Here is a 22,809-nt window from a genome sequence, read left to right on the forward strand (position 1 = left end):
CACTACGACGGAGTACACTTCGTTACTATTCAGGTTCCAGATCTATTGTTACGTGGATTCATGCGTCACGCAAACAACTCCGTCAGCTTCATGTACAGCTTGTCAGTGAGCCCAACAATGTACAGCCTAGGTACACGCTTGAAAGAGGGGAAACCACGGTAGGATAGCCTTGCCGGCCGGCTTCAACAAGATTTCTCATGGGAAGCACATCCCCAGATGCAGAAAAGCTTCATTCACGAGCACTGCTCCTTTAATCGCCATTGAGCTCTTCCCGTGGCCGCAAGCATTTTCCCGATTGGTGTGCTGGAGGCACCCCACCAGCTTGCCAAGGAGGGGACCCTGCATCTCCCCGTCACCTCGCACGTTCTACAACAGCTTCAACAGATGCTGCATTTTCATGGTATCATGGGTATCAATATGATATGCCTCAAAACACGGGGTCAACGATGCCAAGTGACTCTTTTGCCATAGAACCCTGCCTGTCTGCATGGCAGCCAACACTGACGATCCCATATGGAGCAGCAAACTGGGCACCATGTCAAAAGCTGGCACATGAGTGGCTCTGTTGCCAGCGGCTCAAGAGTTGCAGCCTCGATGATCTCATCATCATCCTGCCTCAACTCTCAGGGTGTACCTTCGAGGTCCCCTACTATAGCAGACTGACGAATGAACACCCTCGTGTCAGAGCGATTGGTAACGGCTACACCATCCGCAATGCGTTGTGGGGGATCACAAGCCTTTCACTCTCACCCATGGACAACGGAGAAGAAAAGGTTGCACAGTTTTATACCCCCCTCCCCACCCCCCAGTTGCTCACTTGCTTCTTCCCCGGGTTCTTCTGTTTTTATCAGCAGTACCTAGCATATCCTTGTGTTCAACCATTACTTCTCCATCATCCATAATGAGAGAATACCATGGCTTCTCTTGGTGGTAACATTTTGCCCCTCGTTGGCTTTAACCTTCATGCATTCTTTACCGGCATCACCGGCGGCCTACTTTTCCTCGCCGGTCTTATCAAGCTTTCCCACAAGAGGGCTTCACAGAAGTCGGATCAGAAGCGTCAGGATGATGATGAGCCGGGCCTCATCAGCGCGCTCCTCCTTTTCTGTTATGGCTGCTTCTTCAAGCCGCATTCCAGTAGTGGCAAAGCCAACCAGCAAGGCGCTCTCGAGTCCTTCTACGCAGGCCAGGCTTCAGCGGTACCGCTCCCCAAAATAATAGGCTTTCAAATGTACCTAGTATGTCCCACTGACCAATATGCTTCCACAGTACGATGTGACCAGAAAGCTACTCCTCAGAGGCCGTGAGGACATGCTGGCCCTTGCGGCTGCTCAGCTCCTTCACAAGGCCAAAAGTGAAAGCCGAAAGGCGGGAAGCAGACGTATCTGGGTCGATGTACGAGAGACTCTGTCCTCTCCGCCGCTTGAAACCATCTAACGTCCTCCCAGGTTGGCGGTGGCACAGGCTGGAATATCGAGGCCATGTCGCAGTTTGTCAACGTCCCTGAATTCTTCAGCACTGTCTATCTTGTCGACCTCTCACCGTCGCTCTGCGCAGTAGCAGAGAAGAGATTCTCGCGCCTCGGTTGGGACAACGTCAAAATCATATGCCAAGACGCTCGTAAATTCCGGCTGGAAGACTATGAAAACGGTCTCTCCGGTCCAGGATCGCCAGGGTCCTCAACTCCCAAGAGCTACTTTGATCAGAAGCGTCCCGAGCATGGCGGTGCTGACTTGATCACCATGTCTTACAGTTTGTCCATGATTGTGGGTGTCCAAGTCAATCTCGGAAAGCATCACAGGGGATACTGACATGAACAACAACAGCCTGACTATTACTCCGTCATTGACTCATTGACATCCCTTCTTTCTCCGGATGGACTTCTCGGGGTTGTCGACTTTTACGTTCAGTCCAAAGCTGACTTTACTTACCGCAACTGGACGGGTGGTATGATCGGCCGTCACGTCAACTACCTCTCACGAACCTTTTGGAGGGCCTGGTTCGATCTCGACCGTGTTGCTCTCGAGCCCGCCCGCCGAGACTACCTCGAGTACAAATTCGGCACCGTTCTCACGGCCAACTTGCGCAACACCGCTCTCGGGTCCATCCCCTATTACATCTGGCTAGGCTGTCACAAGAAGCCCTTTTCCTCATCCAGCCTCCCCGAGGAGATCATCCAGCGAATCGACGCCCTAGCCACCGAGTCCCCCTACCTGCTCCCATCCGACTCCCACAGCAGCAAAAAGCAGCAAAACGTCATCACCGCCAAACTCACCCGCGCGATAGAGCGCACAGCCCCCGAAATCCGCTCCAAAGCCTTCGACGCCGCCATCCAAAACCTCTCCGCCAACCTCCCCTTGCCCTCCTTCTTTTACCAAAACCACCACTGGCGCATCTACTACGACGACCAGCTCCCAAAACACACCCAGTTCAACAACGAGTACATCTACGCCTTCACCTGGGAAGACTCCCGCGTCGACCGCGAGATCCTCAAGCTCGGCCGCGACGACGTCGTGCTCGCCATCACCAGCGCGGGCGACAACATCCTCTCGTACGCGTTGCAGTCCCCGGCCCGCATCCACGCCATCGACCTGAACCCCAGCCAGAACCACCTCCTCGAGCTGAAAGCAGCCTCCTTCACCGCTTTGTCTCATGCCGACTTCTGGAAGATTTTCGGCGAGGGCAAACACGAAAATTTCCGCGCGCTTCTCATCACAAGATTGTCCCCCCACCTCTCCAGCCGGGCGTTCCAGTACTGGCTCGACAACTCTTTTATTTTCACCAACCCCACGTCCAGGGGGTTATACGACACCGGCGGCTCCCGCCACGCCATCCGCGCATTTAGATACACCTCCCGTCTCTTTCGCTGCCGTTCAGCCGTCACCTCCCTCCTAAACAGCAAAACCCTCATCGAACAACGCGAGATCTGGCACAGCAAAATCCGGCCTGCACTGCTCAGTCCCCTGGTGAGCAACCTCCTCGTCAGCACGGAAGCCTTCCTCTGGAAAGCCCTCGGCGTGCCAAAGAACCAGCTCGCCATGATCGAGGCCGATCACGGCAGCAGCCGGGCCGTGAAGGTTGGCCTGGCCAAGAGCACGAGGGCGCACGCGATATGGCATTACATGGTCAACACGCTTGACCCTGTAGTTGAAAAGACGCACATTGCGGTTGATAACCCTTACTACCTCGTCTGCATGACGGGGGGGTTCACAAAGAAGTGTCATCCTGATTATCTATCCCGCGCTGCGCACAAGAAACTTTCCCAGCCTGGGGCGTTTGAGGGGTTAAGGATACACACTGATGAGATTGACGAGGTGATTGCGAGAATGGCGCCTGGGACGGTGACGGTAGCGGTGTTGATGGATAGCATGGATTGGTTCGACCCGGACACAGACGCGGCGGGGAGGCAGATTGAAAAGGTTAACAGGGCCTTGAAGACGGGTGGGAGGGTCCTGGTGAGGAGCTCGGCTTTGCGGCCGTGGTATATCAAGGAGTTTGAAAAGAGGGGGTTTGTGGGCGAGAGGGTGGGGAATAGGGGGGTGGGAGAGTGTATTGACCGGGTGAATATGTATGCCAGCTGCTGGGTTTGTACCAAGGTGGATAACCTGCCGCCGCCGACGCCGGGGGGGAGCGAGGGGGAGCAGAGGACTGGCGGAGAGGAGGTGGATGTTTGGAGCTTGTGACGGACGGTTTGAGGGTTTCTTGGAGATAAGGGACAGCAAAATTGAGCGTGGCAGAGACAGCGATTGAATGAAATGATTTCTTGTTTTGTTTGCCTTTAAAGCCTGAACTCCCTAATCATAAAAGACAGGATTGAATGATCACAACTAAACCAACAACATTGAACATGACGACACACGCGTTTCAGAGTAGATCTGATAACCCCCAGACCCCTGTCTATCCGTCCCCCACGAAATGGCTCGTGCGCCTAGCGCCCGGAAACAATGTTTCCCGTGGGGCGCTGTGGCTGTGCACGTCGCTGCAGCACCTGCAGCGGCGACGCTAGCTTCCGAGGACCCACGCCGCATAAGCCACTACTTTGACAGTACCGTAGGACTGATCAATGAGATCGTGATCCTCGATCTTTGACGGCGAGATCATTCAAGGTGGGGCTATCAGACTAGAGCAAGAAACGAAACATGGAAACAAAAAAAAGCTTACCTGGATTCTAGTTTTCTGCCCTGTGTCAGCCTGATGCGCAAGGTTCCCGGGTTGCTCCGTTCATATACACGATATGGTGAGGCGAGCAATTCATGATGGCTGATGTCAATGCTGTCGGGGGTTGGCTGGCTCACTTGAGTGTATCGGTGTTCTGGCAAAACTATGGCGTCTGAAAACAATGATGCAACCATGGACACAGTCATCTAAACACTTCGGACCTAGAGAGCGGTCCAATCCGGCTTCACCATTGGTGGAATGGGTCTGTTGGCCTGGCGTGGAAAGCAGCTCCATGCGGACACTAGGTTGGAGATCGGGCCTCTTGATCCTCATCAAAGCCCCTACCACTCGGTATGATCGATGTGATCTGCAGAGCTCGACGAATTCCATGTCACTGCTCCCTGGGAGTACGTTGCGAACATCCACGAGTGGCTTGGCTCGAGAGTGATGATGATGACATGCCCTTCCACCCTCCATCTCACTGTTCAGAAAGCCTAACGGATATCACGGAAAGCTTCGGGCATCACCATACACTCGCGGTGAGCAAACATCTCATCGCTGTCAAGGAGGCTGGTGTACTGAAGGTGTGGTGGGTGAGTTGTCGTCAAGGGTGCCACGTTCGATATCGAGATCTGCTTCTCGATATTTCTCATCCAGATAGCAGCTTTCCGGCCAATCGGAGGTTATTCTCTCGCGTTTATGGCGCTTAAAAAGCCATGTTTCCTGTTGGCAGATGTGGTTGATGTGGCAGAGGGTCGCGGTAGTCGGCTCCCGAGTAGGCGAGTGGCTGAGCCTCGTTATAGGAGCAAGGGTTGGGACAAGGCCACCTCCCCATTGGTGGGCTGACAGGAAGGTAGTACCAACAAGCCAATGATAGCAACACATCAGTCCCAAGCCAACGGGTTGCCGTCCGGAAGCCCTGAGAACCGTTTGTGGCTCTGGGTAACTTGCTGCGTTTCGAACCGGGCCTTGTAGGGCAGTCGTGCAGGGCTGGCAACCATTCCTCCATCCATGATGCACCACTGCCGGATCCATCGCGGATGCTTCCATCTCTTCGAGGCTGCCTCAATTGTCTGCTTTGTATTAATAACTTCGCGATGGGGCCGTCTGTCGAAAATGGCCACACAGGTCATATCCGTCGGTATCCCGTACCCTATTATAACTTCGGCGCCGCTTGACTGATACGTCACAACCCCCAAATATGTCGAACGCATCGTCACCTGTGGCGACGTCCCCTCAACCGGATGTCCAGAAAGCATCGAGAGTCTGTCTCAACTGCAAGAGGAAGAAGAAAAAGTGTGACAAAGCGTTGCCGTCGTGCAGTCGTTGTGTCGAGTAAGTTTTCGGCCCCCACTTCCCGAATATCAATGTTGCTGACAGGGGCCTCTTTCTGAACCGGGCAGATCATATCAAGTCTGCCAGCATGAGGACGACATTGTTGCTGGAAATCCTGTGACGGCTGGGTATCTGTATGGAGGAGTGTCTTCGCCGCTTGGGAATCCGGTCCAGCTTCATCGACAATCACCATTAGCCTGGGGTGGGAGTCTGCGTCCTTCTTTGGTTGCCAGCATTCGGTCGGCAGATAATATCGACTTGTACGCCCTCCAATGTGTTATCGACATTCTCGATAGTCGCCAGGGTGTTGAACAGACGGTTTTGGCCTTTTTCGAGGGCCCCAACGCCAGCTGGTTCAGCATTATCGATCGTTCACATTTCGAGAGGTTACTGGAGGATTTCTGGACCAGCCCATCAGCGGAAACATGTGTTTTGATACTTTGCATGTCGCTGATCTCCCGTCCAACGATTTCGAGCCCGGGCCCGACACCGATGGGCGATACTGTTTATCAGTCGGCCAAAACACTCTTGAGTTTGGTCCAGAGCCAAAGTAGCCGCCCCATGTCCACCTCCTTTTTGCAAGCCGAACTCCTAGTCGCCATGTACGAGTACACTCAGGCTCTACCACAGCAAGCATATCTGTCTGTTGGGCGATGTTTCCAGATGAGCCGCGCTCTCGGTTGGCAGGATAAGTCGTACTGGGGCCCAAACAACATGGCAACTATACCAAAGATCCTCAAGCTCCATTCGATCCTGTGGTGGGCAATGGTGTATATCGACAACCATCTTCATGCTGCATATCAGGAGTCCAAGTTCCCCTTGCATGCTCCCACCCTCGGGCTCGAATTCGAGATACCCCAGCCCGAAACTTTCGGTCAATTTGTGCCGACGCCATCGCAGCTTCAAATCCAGAGTGTTGGTGCAGCATATTGTGACGGCAACTCTCCCCATATCGACGGCATGGTTTTCCCCGAGGCAACATCTGCGTTCAATCTGAACACCGCTCTTAGCCTGCTGGATAGCCCACTGATGTTGTCGGAACGCCACGAGGAACTCTCGGATGCTGTCTGGCAGCACACTCTCGACGTCTTCCAGACTCCGTGGAGTACTGGCGACCGGAGCGGGGCGATGAGCACCAACTTGATGTAAGTATTCGGGTTTCCTTTTACCGAGCGTCATCTGGCCAAACCTGACTGACTTTTAGAGCCATGCTGAAACTCATCCAATCTGGCCTTCTTGCTGGATCGGCGGGGACCGATCCGCGCTTTTCCAGCCCTGCTGAGAATATGAGGAAGGCTATCGCGTACCTCCATAATGAGGCGGCGAACTTGCCGAGTTTCCAAGAGCGATTGGCACGGGGGAGGGTGGCTCCTTTCTGGGCTTTTGCGGCGTACTATGCATCACTTTTGCTCATTTCTCATGGTGAAACGGAGCTCCAAATGGCGGCGGACTGGCTCCAGAAGGTTATTGATTTGAAGAATATGCTGCACATTTGCGCTGGAAGGTGGAAGATTGCTGGTAAGCCTTTCCGAGTGTAGATGGCGTGGACTTGCCACTGATATGTTTGCTCCAGAACGTTATGTTTATTTGCTCGACCAGCAGCTTGGTGTCCGGCTGGGCACCTATGTCGGATGATTTTCTTTTCGCATTTTTGGCGTCGTGGGCTAGGAATAAGATACCCGTTTTTTGGAGATTTGGTGTGGTTTTCGGATTGTGTGCAACGGGGAGAGCTGACAGAGTTCTTTGGTCATTTTGTGGATGGCTTGCATGAAGCGCTCCTCTCTCCCTCGTGAGATCGAACGGAGGTGTCTGGGTTGGCAGTTTTCGGTACTTTTCTTTCGCTCATTTGTTGACAAGTCATTTTCGTTTCTTTTCGTTTTTGGCATTCGGGCGGGTTGAAAAGCTGCCAAGTTGGATACTGTCGACTGGTTTTTGTTGTTGAAGGGGTTGGGTTTCTGCTTTGCATGGTACTTTCCTTGTGTTTGGGGATGTGAATTAGAGTTTCCTAGCTTTTTATCAGCGGCGTCTTCAAATTGTCTCAATCAGCCACAGCATTTAGACCTGTCTCGGTGAATAAGGAAATACCGATCATGTGAGGTGCTACTTCCCCTCGCTTTTTAAAATTGGTGAGATGTTTGTCACGCTGAAATATCGCCTCATCGTGGATGATACGTCCGACATTGTGCCCAGATTTGGGAACGGAGATTCCTTCATGGCATGACAACGGCGGGAAACAAAGCTCTGTAAGGAGAGTCGAGTTTCTTCATGAACAATTCGACTCATGACGGAGAGTAGAAACTTTGGCAAAGATCAAGAGAAAGAGGAAACATGCAGAGCAAAAAATGAAGGGATCACAGAAGAATGAAGCAGAGAAAATGATAAGCAAAAAGAAGATGAATAGTCACCGGAGCAAGGAAACACATATATTATACAAAAAGAGCTTCAGCATACCATGTTCAACAACGTAACCCCACGCCACCAACAAACCATCCTCATACTCCAGGGTCCCAACAAACCGCTCCTATTCCAGCCTTTGCTGCCTTGAAGGGGTTCCACTGACTTCGGACCTGCGTGGCATACTGGCCGGGAGGAAAACCAAGCGGCCGCTCCCGCAGATGGCCATTGGTGGTTTGAACAGGTTGAAAGGTGAAGAGCAACCGACGAGTGAGGCTGATGAGGTTGCTAGAGCCTGTTAAAATGAAAAGGGGCTACAACGCCCGGCGGGTTGAACTTGGTGCTGCTTCACCCTTGGTGACCGGGTGGCCAACAGACTTCATAATACACACTTAACAAGGAAGGATGGCGAAAGTAAGAGAGGAGGGAGCCTCAATGAGTGTCACGAGAACGAGAACAACCGAGGAGTCCCATGGATCCCTCTTCTGGGTCATGTAACAGGAAAAAAGGCCCACGCCCTGTTGGTGACCTATCCACCTGCTTGCCTTCGGATCATAGAAGATGCCGGCATCCTCCTTACCCATTCCAGAAAGTTAATTAATCCCCCAACCCCCGAGCGACCCTTGATCAGAGAGGGGGCGGGAGATCGCCAAAACGTGGTATCAGCGCCACGTATTACCGACTTCCGACACAAACTTTCCAATACACCAGTAATAACACCCCAAACTGTTTTGTTCACCAACAAAGCCCCCCACACAAAAAACGGTTCATCCCATGACGATACCTAGTTGCCGAGAACATGGGTCGATGCGGCACCCGTAGGGTTACACAAGGGTAAACCCACGACGGAGAAGCTGAAGCTGGTTCCCGGTTGGCTGCGGAAAGACCGTGCCGTTGGGATACAACTTGCATCGCTTCCCGGGAGTGTCAGCTTCCGGCGTGCGCCACAATTGTCTTGCAGATGGAAGCTTGAACATCCGGGCGGGAAGCTGGTCGAATGAGAGAGCTCGTTGGTTCTTCAACTGGGCTTAGCTGCATATGTAAATCTAACCACCATCATCACATTATCAGCGTTGCATCATGGGCAAAAAAATGATGGAGACTTCAACGTGACACAAAAATCCTAGTTGAAGATAGAAAAGCATGCCAAAATAGGCAATACGTCTCGATGGATAGTTTGACACGCCTAGGAACAATTATTGAACACCAAATCCAGTGAGTTGAAGGGCTGTAACCATGGCGAAAAGGCGTTCAATGATAGTATCCATGTGTTAAAAAGTGGTTGGAAAGCATGTGGACATGGTGAAAATGCATTCAATATATATTATAATGTGTTCAAAGATAGTCGAAGCGCCTTAAAAGATAATGATTAGGCCTCGTCAATAGGCCCCAGACGAGTTGATCAATGTCTTGCTGGGGGTTTTGGTCGAATGAGAGATTGTTGGTTTCTCTCATGATAGACGAAAACAGTTCAGACGAAGAGTGAGAGGACCAACCCCCTTGAATGACTATATGTTCATTGGCCGGATAGACTGTACTAATCCAATTAATACGTCTCACTAATTCTTCTTCTCATCTTTTGGCTCTGGCGGAGTATACATCCACTGAAGAGCGCTAACATTCTTTTCTTCCCTGGGTACATTGATGCCCCGCCTCCCCGAAGTGATAATCCGGCGTGCCTCCTCGCGAGCTCTGTTGATGTCACGGCCAAGAGCGCGAGAGATAGTGCCGCCGCGAACGGCTGATCGAGAAGAAATTGATGTTGAGAAGAAATTGATGAAATAAAAAGGTTGAGAGTTTGTCGGTAGGTACGGTAAGATGGGTTTATTACGGATCGGGCTTTGCCAGCGATAAACTTTGGCAGACAGGCCAAGTAGCTGCTTCCTGAATAAACTATAAACTGACACGCTCCTCCCGAAATTACAGGCATTGCAAGCAAGTAAAACGTATCATTATTGTGGACTTACACCCTTTTAAAAAGAAAAAGGGGCTTGGAAGGAAACTTTTAGGCCTTTAAAGATAGTTCATATGCCTTTGAGGATATTTGATAGGCCTATCAATTCTTCTTTTGAGGCATAGTTCACAATATGATGCGTGTTGACTTACTTGTGCTATGCCAATTACTTTGCGGAGAAGGTGACTGGGTAAAAGTTCAACATGCCATTCTCCGGTATCAAAAGCTGTTGAGCCTTTCAAACAATTCAATATTTCGTTCTATCAAAATTGGCCATCCTATACACGTTTTTAGCTTTACAACCTTGGAGTAAGCGTCGAACTATTTTGCAAGACACCAAAAAGGCCCATGCCCCCTTTTTACCCCCCTTTTCTATCACAAGCCAACACTAACACCGCCCGTTACCAAGGAGGACAACAAATGGAAAACGTGGTTTCGCAGAACCAAAAACTGGGATATTGGTTGTTGCCGTAGTCGTAGGGGGTTACTACACAGGGAACAAATAAAACAAAACGAGCCCCCGCTCTTCTTTCCTCAAAGCCTCGGGTCCCAAACGCACAATCTCTACTCCTTCTCCTGCTTAAGCCTTCCACAGTCTCTTGATGGTCTCGGTGATGCCGACATCGCTGGTCTCGTACTCGTAGAGGGCAAGGCCGACAACGACGGTGGCGGCGTTGAGGCCCCAGATGGCAGCCTTGCGGGCCCGGGGTGTTCTGTATTGGGGAACGTAATCGACGATGATGTTCTGGAAGCCGGTGTGAGAGTGGATGAGGAGGGTGGCGCACAGGACGGCATCCATGGTGGGGTTGAGAGAGCCGGCCGCGAAAGGAGCGACGGTAAGGGGGATCAGGGACGCAGCGACGAGACGGTCAAAGGTCCAGTGGTAGGAGCCGTGCGAGGGAGAAGGGGGCGGTACGGGGGCAGCATCGTTGACTGTAGGGGTTAGTTGGTTTCCTCACAAAGACATATATAGTGCCGTATATTCGTCGATTCCGGCTCCATCTCGGCTTAAGAAGATGCGCTCGTACCTGTGCCAACAACACGCTCTGCAACAAAATGTTAGTAAATAAAGCCCCGAACCAAAACGTGGGTAGGAAAACGCACGGGGAAGAGGGGGGAGGAGGTCCCTCTTGGCGGTAGTGTGGAAAGCAGCACGCGCGATGATGCTGTTCTGGAGAGCAGGCTTTGTCGCAACCTGGCGTAGCAGGGAAGAGCGGGCGATGGAGGCCATGATGACTGAAAGGTGGACGGCAACCAATTGATTCGACTGAAAAACTGACTGGCTGGGTAGACGACGCCGGGACTGGGACGGCTTGGGCGGGCTTTGAAGACGACGACGACGACGACGGCGACAACGAACTCGGAACGACGGAGACACAGGCCTGCGAAAATGGTTGCCGAATGTCCAATGCCAACTGAATGATCCCTCGGCAATCGGGACCTCTCTCTGCCAATCGTCTTGTCGTTGATGTCAGCCGAAGAACCCCACATGGGTTCCGCTTCAAGCCAAGCTTCGGGTCGGACCGGATTTTCTAGACCCCGAGCAGCACCCCTCCAGACGTCACTGTCACAAGCCCAGAGCGGGCCCAGTGCAGGGACCCCTGTTCTAGGTAGGAGGTGGCCCGAGCTTTTGGCCCAAAAATTTCGGGCTTGGAGCCCGCGACAGCGTCCATCGAGACGTCTGGCGGGTCTTGAATCTAGACGTTTCACTCAACATATCGACATATTACACGAGCTCTCACCCATGTTCAGCAGGTCAAGGTTCCAGATCAGATCTTCGTAAGACTTCGTTGGCGGTAAGGCCACTTCACCACATTCAGCCGCCGCAATGGCGTTCGGAAAAGGAGCGCTCATGAGCATGAGCAGAGGCTCCGTCTGCCGGAGATGCCTGTTAACGATGAAGTCCATGGCTGGTGGAGGGCCAATATCAACATACGCTCAACAACGCGGCAAAAAGACATGGCACGGCCCCAAGTACCAGGCGAAGATTGACCAGGCACAGGCTGATTGGGAAGAGCGGGCTGAAAAGATCAAGAAGGGGGAGATTCAACACACATGGGATATGTTTGTTGAGAGAGGCTATGTGAAAGACACAGCTGGGTAGGTCTACAAAGTCTGGCGCTGAGGTAAACTTGAAGTGCACTGTTTTCCGGAGCAGATTGGCTGACTTCAACTCGGGAGAAAGATCTCATGAAACTATTCGCAAACTGATGCTTCACAAACGGATTGGCGCCTATACTGGCATTGACCCAACGGCGCCCTCTCTACACATTGGCCATTTGCTCCCGCTCATGCCGATTTTCTGGATGTATATGCACGGTTACGCTGGTTACACTCTGATCGGTGGCGCGACGGCCAAGATTGGCGACCCTACTGACCGGTTGGTCAGCCGCACGCCTCTCAAAAGGACCGACCTCACCATGAATTTGGTCAAGATACACTACCAACTCAAGGCCCTCTGGATGAATGTGGAAGAACAGGCAAGGAGGCGGGGCTTCGAGAAGGATTGGGCATGGAAACGGGCTGTTGTGAACAACTCTACATGGTGGAACTCGCTTCCTCTGATCGAGGTTCTCAAGAGGTTAGGGGATAGTATGAGAATGGGTCCCTTGCTGTCCCGCGATACGTAAGTGTTGATTTCAGGCATTCATCGGCAAGCGCATTGCTGACCTTCTCTCCCAGGGTCAAAAACAAAATGTCGAAAGGCGATGGCATGTCCTTCTCAGAATTCACCTACCCGCTCATGCAAGGTTGGGATTGGTGGCATATGTATCAGGCAAATGGAATCCAGATGCAGATCGGTGGCTCCGACCAGTACGGAAACATCGTGACCGGCGTCGAGACGGTGAAAGTCGTCCGTGATAACGAGCCAGATCCGGCGAAAAAAATTGAAGGTGGTCCCTTCAACGATCCGGTCGGCTTCACCGTCCCCCTATTAACAGACTCAGCCGGTGTCAAGTTTGGAAAGAGCGCCGGCAATGCCGTTTGGCTTGACAAGTTCCAGACTTCCGAGTTCGACCTTTACGGTTACTTTGTGCGGCGATCCGATCAAGAGGTCGAGAAGCTTCTCAAGCTCTTCACCTTCCTGCCTATGGAGAACATCAACGAGGCCATGAAAATCCACAGCGAGAACCCCGCCCGACGAGTTGCTCAACATCTGCTGGCCTTTGAGGTAGTCGGCTTGGTGCACGGCATGAACGCGGCGCATAGGACCGCCCTGAACCACCAGGCCAGGTACGGAAAGCAAATCGACATCCCCGGCATCACGCTCAGGATGCCCAAGGCAGCAACCGAGGACACGCCACCCTCCATTCTAGACGCCCCCAAGATGGACATGCAACTGCCCGAATCTCTCATCATGGGCAAATCCATCGGCCGCATCCTCTACGCCGCAGGCCTCGCAAAGAGCGCCTCAGAAGGCCACCGCCTCGCCACCCAGCAAGGTGCCTACATTGGCGCCATGCCTGGCCACAAGCGCACCGAGGACAACAAGGTGATGGACTACTCCCAACTCAGCTTCACACCCATCAAGCTCTGGTTCCCCCAGGAGACGAGAAACTACCTCATCGACGGCAAGATGCTCATCCTCCGCAAGGGCAAGGCCCAGATTCGCGTCATTGAAATGGTCAGCGACGAGGAGTGGAAGGAGTCTGGTCAGACGTACCCTGGCGAGCCGGGGACCGGTGCGCTGCGCATGCTTCGCCAGCAGTTGAAGATGCTAAAGTCGGGGATGCTGACGCCGGACGAGGTCAAGGCCAACTTGAAGAACCATGTCGAGGAGGAGGCGCCGCCGCCTGGGTTTATGAAGTTTCCGGATCAGGACTCTTATGCTATTAGGAGGGCGACTCAGGAGCTGATGGATGAGATGCACCAAAAGGAGGTAGGGGATGATTCGCCGAGGGAAGAGAGGGGGGAATGATGATGAGTTGTAGAGGCGGATAACCATCGTGGATCTGGGTTTTTATCTGAGTTGTACGATATAGGCTTGTATTATATCAGATGCATTATACTCTGTTGTACATTTTCGTATGTGTGCACATGAACTGGGATGAAGAGTTGGAGGTAGAAACGTAGGTAGATAAAAAAGCTCCAATCCAAATACGTTTGCGGACCAAGAAAAAAGAAAGATTGCTACTCCAAATAGGTAGGCCTCCTCGCTGCTAGACCGTCTCAATATTTTCCCCCAGAGATTTCTGAGCATTTTTTCCAAAAGCCTACATCATCCCTTTGCCCGCATCATCAGCGATAGAGCACCGCCAAATCCCCCGCCGGCGCCCCCCTGAACCCCTTCAGCTGCTCCATCACCTCCGCGTCCGTCATGTCCATCTCGGTGATGATCTCATCAAAAGAATGACACCCATCCGTGTACTTTTGCAGCGGATCCCTTCTCCCGCCTCCTCTAGCCGCGGCCTCCCGTTCAGTCAATCTCCTACTTTGACCCGTCGCTAACGAGGCTAGATACTGCTTCGACACCACATACTTGTGAACACGGTACAAACAACCTTTTATCACACCAAACTGCACCAACCTCCGGACGTCGACGTATCTGAGGACGTCTATCCCGGCGTCCATGTGCATTTTTAGCCACTCCATTACTGTTCTTGAGGAGACAAAGGTGGTCATTAGTTTGATGAGCAGATAATTTGGTAGGCGGTGGTCTCGTTCGATGGAGAGGAGGGAGGAGGAGGAGTATGGGTTGTGGAAGGGGAAGGTGGGGTGGTGAAAGTGAGTTTCCGGAGACAAATTGCTGGGGGAGGTGGAGAGGTGGTGGGAGGAGGATTGAGGGGTGGTGGAGAAGGAGTTCAGGGCGGAGGAGTTGTTGTTGAGGGTGGTGGTTGACGACGACCTGGGGTTGGAATACTTGTCATTGTCGTTGGAATTAATTCTCAGTGCGCCCACGCAGACGTAATTGGCGCATTCATCTACCACGCCGTCGACGTTGGCGATGAAATCGTGGATTCCGGGGCGGGGGGCGTAGCAGGCGGAGAAGAAGAAAATGTCGAGGAGGAGGATGGTATCGTAGTAGAGGAGGTGGCGGAGGGCGAGCTGGGTTAGTTCTAGGGAGACGTCTGCTTGGAAGGCGATTCGGCGGACGTCGGAGACGCCGTCGATTTGGGCGATTACCTTTTGGAGGGTCAGGTCCCAGGTTGCGTCAACGATGTCGGCGAGTTTCATTTTTGCTACTGGGACGTGCCAGCTTTTGACTTCTGGTGGGTTGGGGTGGTAAGGGAAGAGCTTCATGTTGACGGTGTTGGCGTCGTCTTGTCGTTGTGTTAGTTGGAAGGTCATCAGAAGGGGGTGATTAGGCGGACATACCAACGGGGATCATGCACTCTCCATAATTATTCAAATCCTCCTTGATGATCTCCAACAAACTCTCAATCGGCCTCCTCGTCAAAAAGAAGCCCCCATCCACATTCTTGTCCCTCCCTTCTCCCCACGCGCACTCTGGCTGGGCCTTAGTCTGGTCTTGGCTGAGATACCCGCTCTGCTTTTCCATTTCCGCAAAGGTAATCGCCAGCCGTCGAACAACCCTCTCATAAGGAACCTGATCGACACTGCGATCGACCACGAGACCAAAATTGAAGATGAACTCATTGCGGTGATACCGGGGGTCTGGGATAGAAACAGGGAAACCAAGGACAAGGTATTTGTTGTCTGGGTCGGTCACGGTGATGTACCTGTTGCGGAACGGCTCCCTAGGAATGATGTACTCAGACAGGACCGCAAAGTCAAATAATGGAGATCTTATGGCGGGTGTGGTTGTTGAGGTGCCAGGCCTCGTTGAGGAAGATGTGATGCTAGCATTGAGGTTGCTGATTGTTTGCGAGGGAACAGGAGCCGTATTTGGACCTGGGGTTGTGACTGGAACAATGCAGCCGGGCGGTGACTGAGCCACAATCTTTGTGCCTATTTGAATTTGTCAATCTCTGTTTTTTCTAAGCTGGAGGATATCGAGAAATACCTTCTTGGGGAAGGAAGCGGGCATAGAAAATACCCTGAATCATGGTGTTTCAATGGGTGTCGTCTGGAAGCCCCGCAATTCCCACCCGAGTTATGGTTTGAAGAAGTTGAGTGTCGGCTGCTCGTGACTGCGCAAAACTCAAAAAGATATGATTTTGATGAGTCTAAGTGGTGAAATATGAGACCAATTCCTTACGTGCCGTAGACTGGGTGAAAGAACTCTGAAGTTCAAGTCAACCGATGAAAGGGGGATAGGGTTGAGGGGATGAAAGACACCGCATTTGATAAGTTGTGTCCGGTAGGAACCCTAACCCTTACATGCTCCCTGGATTCATTCACTCGAAGCAGGTCACAATCATTGTCGTTGGTTACCACGCTTTGCATTCCATGATATATAGCCATTCAAGCACACAACTCTATCAATATCGCTTTTACTACCCAGTTATTTTGATAACCACTTTTCCTATCCTCACCCCTATACGTCAGGCCTGCTGTTATTTGTAGGAGTGATATCTCTTCTCCCAAACCGTGCCCCTAAACCGCCAATATCCCTTCTGAAGAAGTTTCCGATATTCCTCAAATTTTCATTCATAGTGACACCTTCACCTGTTGCCGCCCCCACACCAGCTCTTTCTGCACTATCTCTGGCTGCAGTCAACAGCCTTTCACCCAGAGAAGCGGCATCGAAACGAGTTTGCAGACCACCTGCGGCCAACCCCGCGGCAAGACCACTGCCACCTGCTGCGGTAGTACTTCCCAGTCCACCAGAGGTAGAGTTGAGAAGTGGTGTTAAAAGAGAAGAGCTCTGGACAAGCTTGCCTCCCGCCGCTGCAGGACCTTCCCGATGGATGGCGAACAGCTCAAGGAGATGTGCCTGGTCTGCTCTCCGCACACCCTTGAGCTCCAGAATCTTGCGGAAGTTGGTATCGGACCGGTCAGCGATGTGTATAAGATAGGCCTGAACGAGACCCTCTGGTGGTGAAGGGCGAACTTGCAGGGTTTTAAGTAACGGATCCATGCGGGTCATGGATGTGTTGACATGCTTTACGAATGAAGCGGGCGGTTGAGTCGAGGGGGATGCCGTGTGGAAGGACATGAGATTCTCCAACGACTTTGTCAGGACATACTTGTCCAAAAGCATCTGCTCGGCGCCAGTTTCGCAAACAGGCTTACACTGGACCACATTGATGATGTAGGCGTTGGCAAGATGGTCGACGAGATTGTCACAGAACGTGCGAGCATATTGTTGCTTCACAACAAGCGGCAATATCTCCTCGGCCTTGCTGTTGACATGTTTCAGGAGCTCGCTCACATAGGAACTGTGATCCGAGACACTTTCCATGCGTGACCAGTTGGTGTTCCTCATCTCGCGCCAAGCGGACTCGCATTCTAACTCAACCTTGGCGACCAAAGCCATGACGGAAGCGCCAGCAGCCCCCATGAAGGCATCTGACTGGTCAGAGAGGTCCACTCGAGATGTCATATCCGGGTCAATGCGCTTCTTGATAAATTCCTCCAGCTGATCAGTGTTGGTATGCCAGAAGTCCGCGGTGTTAAGTACAAGTATGATGTCCTCGATAGGTGGCCCTTGAGTTCCACCACGTTGGAGGAAGCCAAGAAGAACTTGCTGAGCATATTCGTCCAAGTACTTTGCTAACGTCTTCGTCAGGTCGAGCAGCCGCTCACCAGTTGATAGCTTGGCGCACTGGGATAGGGTGACCTTGTAAAAGTGGAATAATTCAATGGCTGATGGTATCACCGCCTGAGGCGAAAACTCCTCGTCAGCCGGAATGAGGGGCTGTTGTTTGTACTTTGGTATCATGCTTGCCAATGCTCTGTCCTGCGACTCGACCCACAAACTCAGGTAGGGCTCGAATGCCGCAGATATTGACCCGTTGAAATTCTGTGCCCTGTCGTCTGCGGAACTGAGCGTATCAATGCTAGCCCTTGGCTCGTTCGCAAAGCGCCTTTCAAGGCCTTGCTCGAAGTCCATGGTTTCCTGCAGGCAGCTAAGTAGCAGGTTCACGTCGAGTTTGGGACCGTCGGGTCTCCGCATGCTCTTCTCCAAAATGCCTTTGAAGTCCTCCCTGGTCCCGTCGCAAAAGGACATGGCTAGCGTCTCATTGACGCGCCAATGGGGCGGGAAGATCACAGCGTGCTCTTCCTCGTGCGTCTTTAGGGTGCGTTTGAACCATGCATAGCGTCGCCCAATGTTGTCCAAGCTCCCGGCTTCATCGTTGCCTCTAAACACCTGACGGTACTCGCGCAGCTCTGTATTGACATACCAAGTCACTAGTCGAGACTTCGCATGATCGCCCAACGCATCCATAACGAGACAGGCCTCTACCAGAACCGCGCGACGGGCACCGACCTCTCCCTTGGCGAATGCTATCTCGAAATCCTCGCAGACTTGCTCCAAGAGCTCCCGCTGCAGCTCGCTGACGTTTCGGCTTAGCACGGCGATTTGTTCAATGCTCCGGTAGCTATTGAAGTGGCGCATGAGCTGCAAAACAGCTTGCAAAAGGCCAGCACACTCACGGTACTGGCGGGTCCGAGCCAATCCTCGAAGTTGTTCGTAGGCGGTGGTCAACATCTGGAGCCGCTTGAGGGCAGTCATGCTGAGGGTTAGGTTGCGCTTGGTGCCATCCAAACGCTTAATGTCGGCCGTCATGGTGGTGATGTCGCGTTCGGTCTGTAGAGCTCGGCTTCGCACACTTTCAATGCGCTGGAATAGAGAGGCCAGTTCGGCCTGAGCCGACTGCATTCTTTCTAGCGAGGAGTCGGGGCCGTAGGCTTGCGCCGTTTCCAGCGACGTAATGGACTTGGAGAGTTCATCTTTGTGTTTCTGAATCGTCGCGGATACGCTCGAGACCGAGGATACAGTGGACGGGTGGGAGAATAGGAGGTTGAGATGTCCGATCGGGTCGTAGTCCACTAATGAGTTGCCAGCCCAGTCCAACGTCAGTGACCATGTGTTCCCTGCATGCTCAAGCTAGTGGCGAATAGAATGGGCAATTACCTGAGTCTAGAGACAGAGAATCCGCAACGGTTATATTCATGGTGGCATCCAGGCCGTACCGGCTGTAAAGATGCCTTGCTGGAAGAGGAGACGTTTTGAGAGCCAGAAACTTGCTGCCGTGTCAGCCATGAAGAAGCATTCGTTATTAGGGAACGTCGCCGAGAGCTTGGGTAAAGTGGACACAGGCCATGCCAAGTAACGGCCGCCCGAAAAGCGGTCGCATTATAGTGACTAACCTAATCGAGTCATATCTAAGTGGTATTTCCAGACTCAAACAGGAGCCTTCTCCGCAAATGACAGATCTGGAGATGGTACCAGTGGTTATACTTTCCTGTAGATAAATCAAACAGTGATGGAACCCGTCTATGTCGTTAGGTGGCATGTAACAGATTATATGTAGATGTTGAGGTCAACGAATTTAAAATAATTTCGAAGCTAGAGCGATAACTGAAAGTCTTGGCGCGACCCACACTGTTGCGCAACTGGAGCTGAAGCTGTCTGCTGCTGCCCTGACCTTCAACTGCTACCTACCCAGCTTCAACAAACCATCATCCACAACCGCGACAGTTTCAACAGCAGGAAATATTGCAATCCCAGAGCTAACAGGATGCCACGTCCGACATCATGGATTCATCTGTCGCAGCATCCACGCTGACGAGGCAACGCATTAGTGTGGCCTTATTCTCGCTCGCGGCTACAGCAACAGTCGGCTTATACTGCTACCGATTATACAACCCACAACCCGAACCGAGTGGTCGACTGCATAGGAGCAACGCCGTTCGACATCGCAGACGTTCTGTGAACACCCCCGTAGCCGCTGAACCGCCAGGTCGCGCCCAATCCGAGGCGTCCTACACGTCGGCTGAATCCCATGCCGACGAGAACGCTGATATCGACACCACAGTTCGACCCTTGGCCGATGGCGAGACGGTCGCCGATGATGCCCAGGAGCTCGATAATAACTGGTATGATGACGATCAAAATCAATATGGTCCCCAGGCACGAGCCGGTCAAAATATTGTGAGCTTGCTCTTTCGAGTCTCCGAGGACAACGCCCGGCGCAGCGCCTATGTTCACCGAGGCTGCCAGTGCAACGGGTGCGGCATTGTCCCGATTCGTGGCATCCGCTACCGCTGCGCCAACTGTGCCGATTTCGACCTCTGCGAGACATGCGAATCCCAAGGCCTCCACACCAAGACGCACATCTTCTACAAGATCAGGATCCCGGCCCCGCGCCTCGGTCCTCGCCAGCTTCAACCCGTGTGGTACCCTGGAGACCCCGAGAACTGCCTGAGACTGCTTCCTAAGAGATTGATGGCCAAGCTGTCCAAGGAAACCGGGTTCGAACGCCCAGAGTTGGAAGCTCTCTGGGAACAATGGACGTTCATGGCCAACACGGAATGGAAGGAGGATCCGGATGAGCTGTGCTTGGCTATGGACCGCAAGACCTTTGAGCGATATCTCGTACCCTCAGGAGACAGACAGCCTATTCCGAATTTGCTACACGACCGGATGTTTGCCTTCTATGACGACAATAATGACGACCTCATCGGCTTCTCTGAATTTCTCCGCGGCACATCCTACAGGAAAAGAAAAAACAGGCTCAGGAAGATCTTTGACGGATACGATGTGGATAACGACGGTTTCGTGAGCCGCCGAGACTTCCTACGCTTGTTCCGCGCTTATTACGTGCTCTTCAAGCAGATGCATCGGGACATTCTGGAAGGGCTGGACGATCAGGTCATGAGTTCGACTGAGGTCCAACAGCTAGGAACAAGCAGAGCACCGTTGAGCAGTCTTTTTGGCCGCGAAGGCATTTTCCAGCCGCCCGAAACCGATCGCCCCTTGGAAGGAAAGGTTGTCAACGAAAGCCTGGGCGAAGTTCACATTGCGGACGGAAACCCCCGGGCTGTGGCTACGGATTCACCTGATGTTTCCGACCGACAGTCAGTTTTGAATGACTTGTTTGCAAAGCAAACCCAGACCCAGGAAAGCCTGTTTGTTCTGGCTGATAGTCGGCCATCGGCGAACAGAGAAAGCGGCATCGAATACCTGAACGCTCTCTTGAACCCACCAACCCGGACCAGCGAGCTACCGACTATTATAGTGGGGGAGTCGCCGCGCGGTGACCAGTTGATGCTTGTTATGAACGGCCCACAAGCTCACATGACAAATGGTGATGGTCAAGACGGCGGGGCCAGCGAGCAAACACCTCAACGAGTCGAGAATGGCGCTTCCCCACCCGGTGAGGAGGCCAGTGATAACTCCAGGGAGGGCGAAGGACGAGCCGGGGACCGCCACTCCGCTCGCGTTCCCTATATTGCCACCTCTAACCGACGTGTAAGGGTTGAAGCACGAAAAAAGCTATTTGATCGTTGGAAGAAGCGGCAGTTTTATTTGGATGAAGAGGAAGGTGCTATGGCTCCTGACAGCTGGCCTGAAAGCCTTGACGTCTTGGCACTGGCGAATTCGTCAATAGAAAGCTCAAAGGCTCCTCAACAGCCTCCTTTCTCGCGGTCACGATCTTCATCTAAAGTGCGATTTGCTGATGATGATGATGAGTATGACCATGGCTACGATACTGATGCGAGATCCAACATCTCCAATTCTTCACGGAGTATACCAGAAAGATGGGGCGGAATGGAAATCCCTGATGCCGAAAGAGACGTGGGCAAGGAAATCTTTTACCAAGTCATTCAGCAGGCGTTCAACGAAATACTCGATACCCTCTTCAAACGCAAGGAGGACCTTGCGGTAAAGGCGGCGGAAACCAAGGAGGCGCGCGACAAATGGAGACCGTCCTTTACATCCATCAATCTCAAAGAGGTCGACAGGAACAAGCAGAAAGTTACCAAGAAGTGCAAGCCTGCTGAGCTGTCCTTGGAAGAGCTTCTTGCTGCTAGCGGGTACAGCGTTGACCAGAGCGAGGGGGATGGAACCACTCTGGTGGGTTCAGCCTCTGAGATTGTGCCGGACGAGTTGCCTGTTCTGCCATCTGAGGAGCCCGAGGAAATATCAGCATCATCATCAGAGGCGGCTTCTCATCGCGATCCAACTATGCCGCAATTTAGACCCAATGGCGATTCTGAATCCGAACCCGCCGTCGAGACACCCTCTGACGAGGACCCTACCCCGGTCCATAGAACCGCGGTGAAGGCGGAAAAATCCAAGAAGAAGGCCAGCAAGAAGAATGGATCGGTGTCTCCGCCATCCTATGAACAGTTGGTGGAGTGGAAACGACTGGATCTGGCTGAGAAGGAGGCAAGCGATCGCGGTGGATGGGGCAGGCTCAGCTTCGAGGAATTTGAGCGTATCTACAAGGAGGAGGAAGCCAACGGTAGCCGGCTTGACTATCTGGCTACCTGGATCGACTTTTGCATCCCGTATCACTAGCAGTGGTGTTTTTATGACCCCCTCCATTTTCATATCGCCATGGCAAACTGGTTGGGGCCGGCCGCGTGGAGTTGACTGACCACTGGCGCGAATAATGGCTACGAGATGAGGAGTCAGTGAGCATTGTACGATGGCGTTGGTTATTGAGGCATAGCGGAAAATAAAAGCGCATTATGAATTAAGTGGAATTGATGCGATATTGTGTCGGTGTTATGTCTTCCTCGATGCTGATTTGGCAGATTGTTGTTTTTGTTTAGAGAGAACCTTTACGGAGCCCCCTATGTATCCAACCAACGCGCCCCCCCTTCCCCCACTTTGCTTATAATTTAACAACCTTGTGTTGTGAAGGATAATTACTAAGCGTAAAGAGTATTTAATAAGCCTTGAAAATAATTAAAAGGCCTTTAAAGATTATTAAAAAGCCTTCGAAGATAGTTTAAAGGCTTGTAGATTTCTTGAAAGGTCTTTTATTATATTATAGGCAGGACAAGTTAATAGGTATAGAAGGGGCGCTGGTGAGACAAATAGGGGGCTCCGTAGAGGTTCTCTCTTTGTTTAAACGTCTTTTCTGTGCTCGTTCCGGAGCAGGGTA

General features: G+C 52.4%; 9 protein-coding genes across 9 annotated transcripts; 5 read left to right on the forward strand and 4 right to left on the reverse strand.

Annotated features, from left to right (window-relative positions):
- Nucleotides 1–15: 15 nt before the first annotated feature.
- On the forward strand, nt 16–3,683 carry QC761_103280 (uncharacterized protein; the record flags this gene model as incomplete). The annotated part of the gene is given in 5 exon segments (XM_062873571.1): nt 16–794; nt 803–1,199; nt 1,270–1,395; nt 1,449–1,766; nt 1,827–3,683. Coding segments are annotated over 4 exon segments (2,586 nt in total). The 5' UTR covers nt 16–794; nt 803–914.
- Nucleotides 3,684–4,639: 956 nt separating this feature from the next.
- QC761_103290 (uncharacterized protein) lies at nt 4,640–7,559 on the forward strand. Its single transcript, XM_062873572.1, has 5 exons — nt 4,640–4,697; nt 4,768–5,493; nt 5,562–6,638; nt 6,698–7,011; nt 7,067–7,559. The coding sequence occupies exons 2-5, from the start codon at nt 5,360–5,362 to the stop codon at nt 7,126–7,128; spliced, it is 1,587 nt and encodes a 528-aa protein (XP_062736626.1). The 5' UTR covers nt 4,640–4,697; nt 4,768–5,359; the 3' UTR covers nt 7,129–7,559.
- QC761_103295 (uncharacterized protein) lies at nt 7,158–8,116 on the reverse strand (the record flags this gene model as incomplete). Its single annotated transcript, XM_062873573.1, has 2 exons — nt 7,158–7,498; nt 8,074–8,116. 2 exons carry the CDS (start codon nt 8,114–8,116, stop codon nt 7,158–7,160), a joined length of 384 nt encoding a protein of 127 aa, XP_062736627.1.
- A 1,930-nt stretch (nt 8,117–10,046) lies between these two features.
- On the reverse strand, nt 10,047–11,310 carry SDH4 (membrane anchor subunit of succinate dehydrogenase, Sdh4). The gene is made up of 3 exons (XM_062873574.1): nt 10,946–11,310; nt 10,870–10,887; nt 10,047–10,774 (listed from the first exon to the last, which is right to left on the reverse strand). The coding sequence occupies exons 1-3, from the start codon at nt 11,070–11,072 to the stop codon at nt 10,422–10,424; spliced, it is 498 nt and encodes a 165-aa protein (XP_062736628.1). The 5' UTR covers nt 11,073–11,310; the 3' UTR covers nt 10,047–10,421.
- Nucleotides 11,261–11,377, forward strand: QC761_103310 (uncharacterized protein; the record flags this gene model as incomplete). Its single annotated transcript, XM_062873575.1, has 1 exon — nt 11,261–11,377. One exon carries the CDS (start codon nt 11,261–11,263, stop codon nt 11,375–11,377), a length of 117 nt encoding a protein of 38 aa, XP_062736629.1.
- Nucleotides 11,378–11,524: 147 nt separating this feature from the next.
- On the forward strand, nt 11,525–13,955 carry MSY1 (tyrosyl-tRNA synthetase). The gene is given in 3 exon segments (XM_062873576.1): nt 11,525–11,941; nt 11,946–12,467; nt 12,524–13,955. Coding segments are annotated over 3 exon segments (2,031 nt in total). The 5' UTR covers nt 11,525–11,669; the 3' UTR covers nt 13,761–13,955.
- Nucleotides 13,824–16,080, reverse strand: NPR2 (Nitrogen permease regulator 2). The gene is made up of 3 exons (XM_062873577.1): nt 15,807–16,080; nt 15,158–15,751; nt 13,824–15,102 (listed from the first exon to the last, which is right to left on the reverse strand). The coding sequence occupies exons 1-3, from the start codon at nt 15,847–15,849 to the stop codon at nt 14,081–14,083; spliced, it is 1,659 nt and encodes a 552-aa protein (XP_062736631.1). The 5' UTR covers nt 15,850–16,080; the 3' UTR covers nt 13,824–14,080.
- Nucleotides 16,081–16,167: 87 nt separating this feature from the next.
- Nucleotides 16,168–19,194, reverse strand: VPS53 (Vacuolar protein sorting-associated protein 53). The gene is made up of 2 exons (XM_062873578.1): nt 18,825–19,194; nt 16,168–18,739 (listed from the first exon to the last, which is right to left on the reverse strand). The coding sequence occupies exons 1-2, from the start codon at nt 18,862–18,864 to the stop codon at nt 16,281–16,283; spliced, it is 2,499 nt and encodes an 832-aa protein (XP_062736632.1). The 5' UTR covers nt 18,865–19,194; the 3' UTR covers nt 16,168–16,280.
- A 254-nt stretch (nt 19,195–19,448) lies between these two features.
- On the forward strand, nt 19,449–22,217 carry QC761_103350 (uncharacterized protein; the record flags this gene model as incomplete). The annotated part of the gene is made up of 1 exon (XM_062873579.1): nt 19,449–22,217. The coding sequence occupies one exon, from the start codon at nt 19,449–19,451 to the stop codon at nt 22,215–22,217; it is 2,769 nt and encodes a 922-aa protein (XP_062736633.1).
- Nucleotides 22,218–22,809: the final 592 nt, after the last annotated feature.

This window comes from Podospora bellae-mahoneyi (genome assembly GCF_035222275.1).
Source record: "Podospora bellae-mahoneyi strain CBS 112042 chromosome 1 map unlocalized CBS112042p_1, whole genome shotgun sequence".
NCBI classification, from domain to species: Eukaryota; Fungi; Ascomycota; class Sordariomycetes; order Sordariales; family Podosporaceae; genus Podospora; species Podospora bellae-mahoneyi.

Excerpts from the sequence above, each read along its gene's own strand:
- VPS53 (XM_062873578.1), bottom strand. The coding sequence starts at position 18,864 with ATGAATATAACCGTTGCGGATTCTCTGTCTCTAGACTCAG. Across the intron at positions 18,740-18,824 it reads TTCTCTGTCTCTAGACTCAG|TGGACTACGACCCGATCGGA; the intron begins GTAATTGCCCAT and ends GCAACTCATTAG.
- SDH4 (XM_062873574.1), bottom strand. The coding sequence starts at position 11,072 with ATGGCCTCCATCGCCCGCTCTTCCCTGCTACGCCAGGTTGCGACAAAG.
- NPR2 (XM_062873577.1), bottom strand. The coding sequence starts at position 15,849 with ATGATTCAGGGTATTTTCTATGCCCGCTTCCTTCCCCAAGAAG. Across the intron at positions 15,752-15,806 it reads CCGCTTCCTTCCCCAAGAAG|GCACAAAGATTGTGGCTCAG; the intron begins GTATTTCTCGAT and ends AAATTCAAATAG. Across the intron at positions 15,103-15,157 it reads AGAGTGCATGATCCCCGTTG|ACGACGCCAACACCGTCAAC; the intron begins GTATGTCCGCCT and ends CACAACGACAAG.
- QC761_103290 (XM_062873572.1), top strand. The coding sequence starts at position 5,360 with ATGTCGAACGCATCGTCACCTGTGGCGACGTCCCCTCAACCGGATGTC. Across the intron at positions 6,639-6,697 it reads GCGATGAGCACCAACTTGAT|AGCCATGCTGAAACTCATCC; the intron begins GTAAGTATTCGG and ends ACTGACTTTTAG. Across the intron at positions 7,012-7,066 it reads TGGAAGGTGGAAGATTGCTG|AACGTTATGTTTATTTGCTC; the intron begins GTAAGCCTTTCC and ends TGTTTGCTCCAG.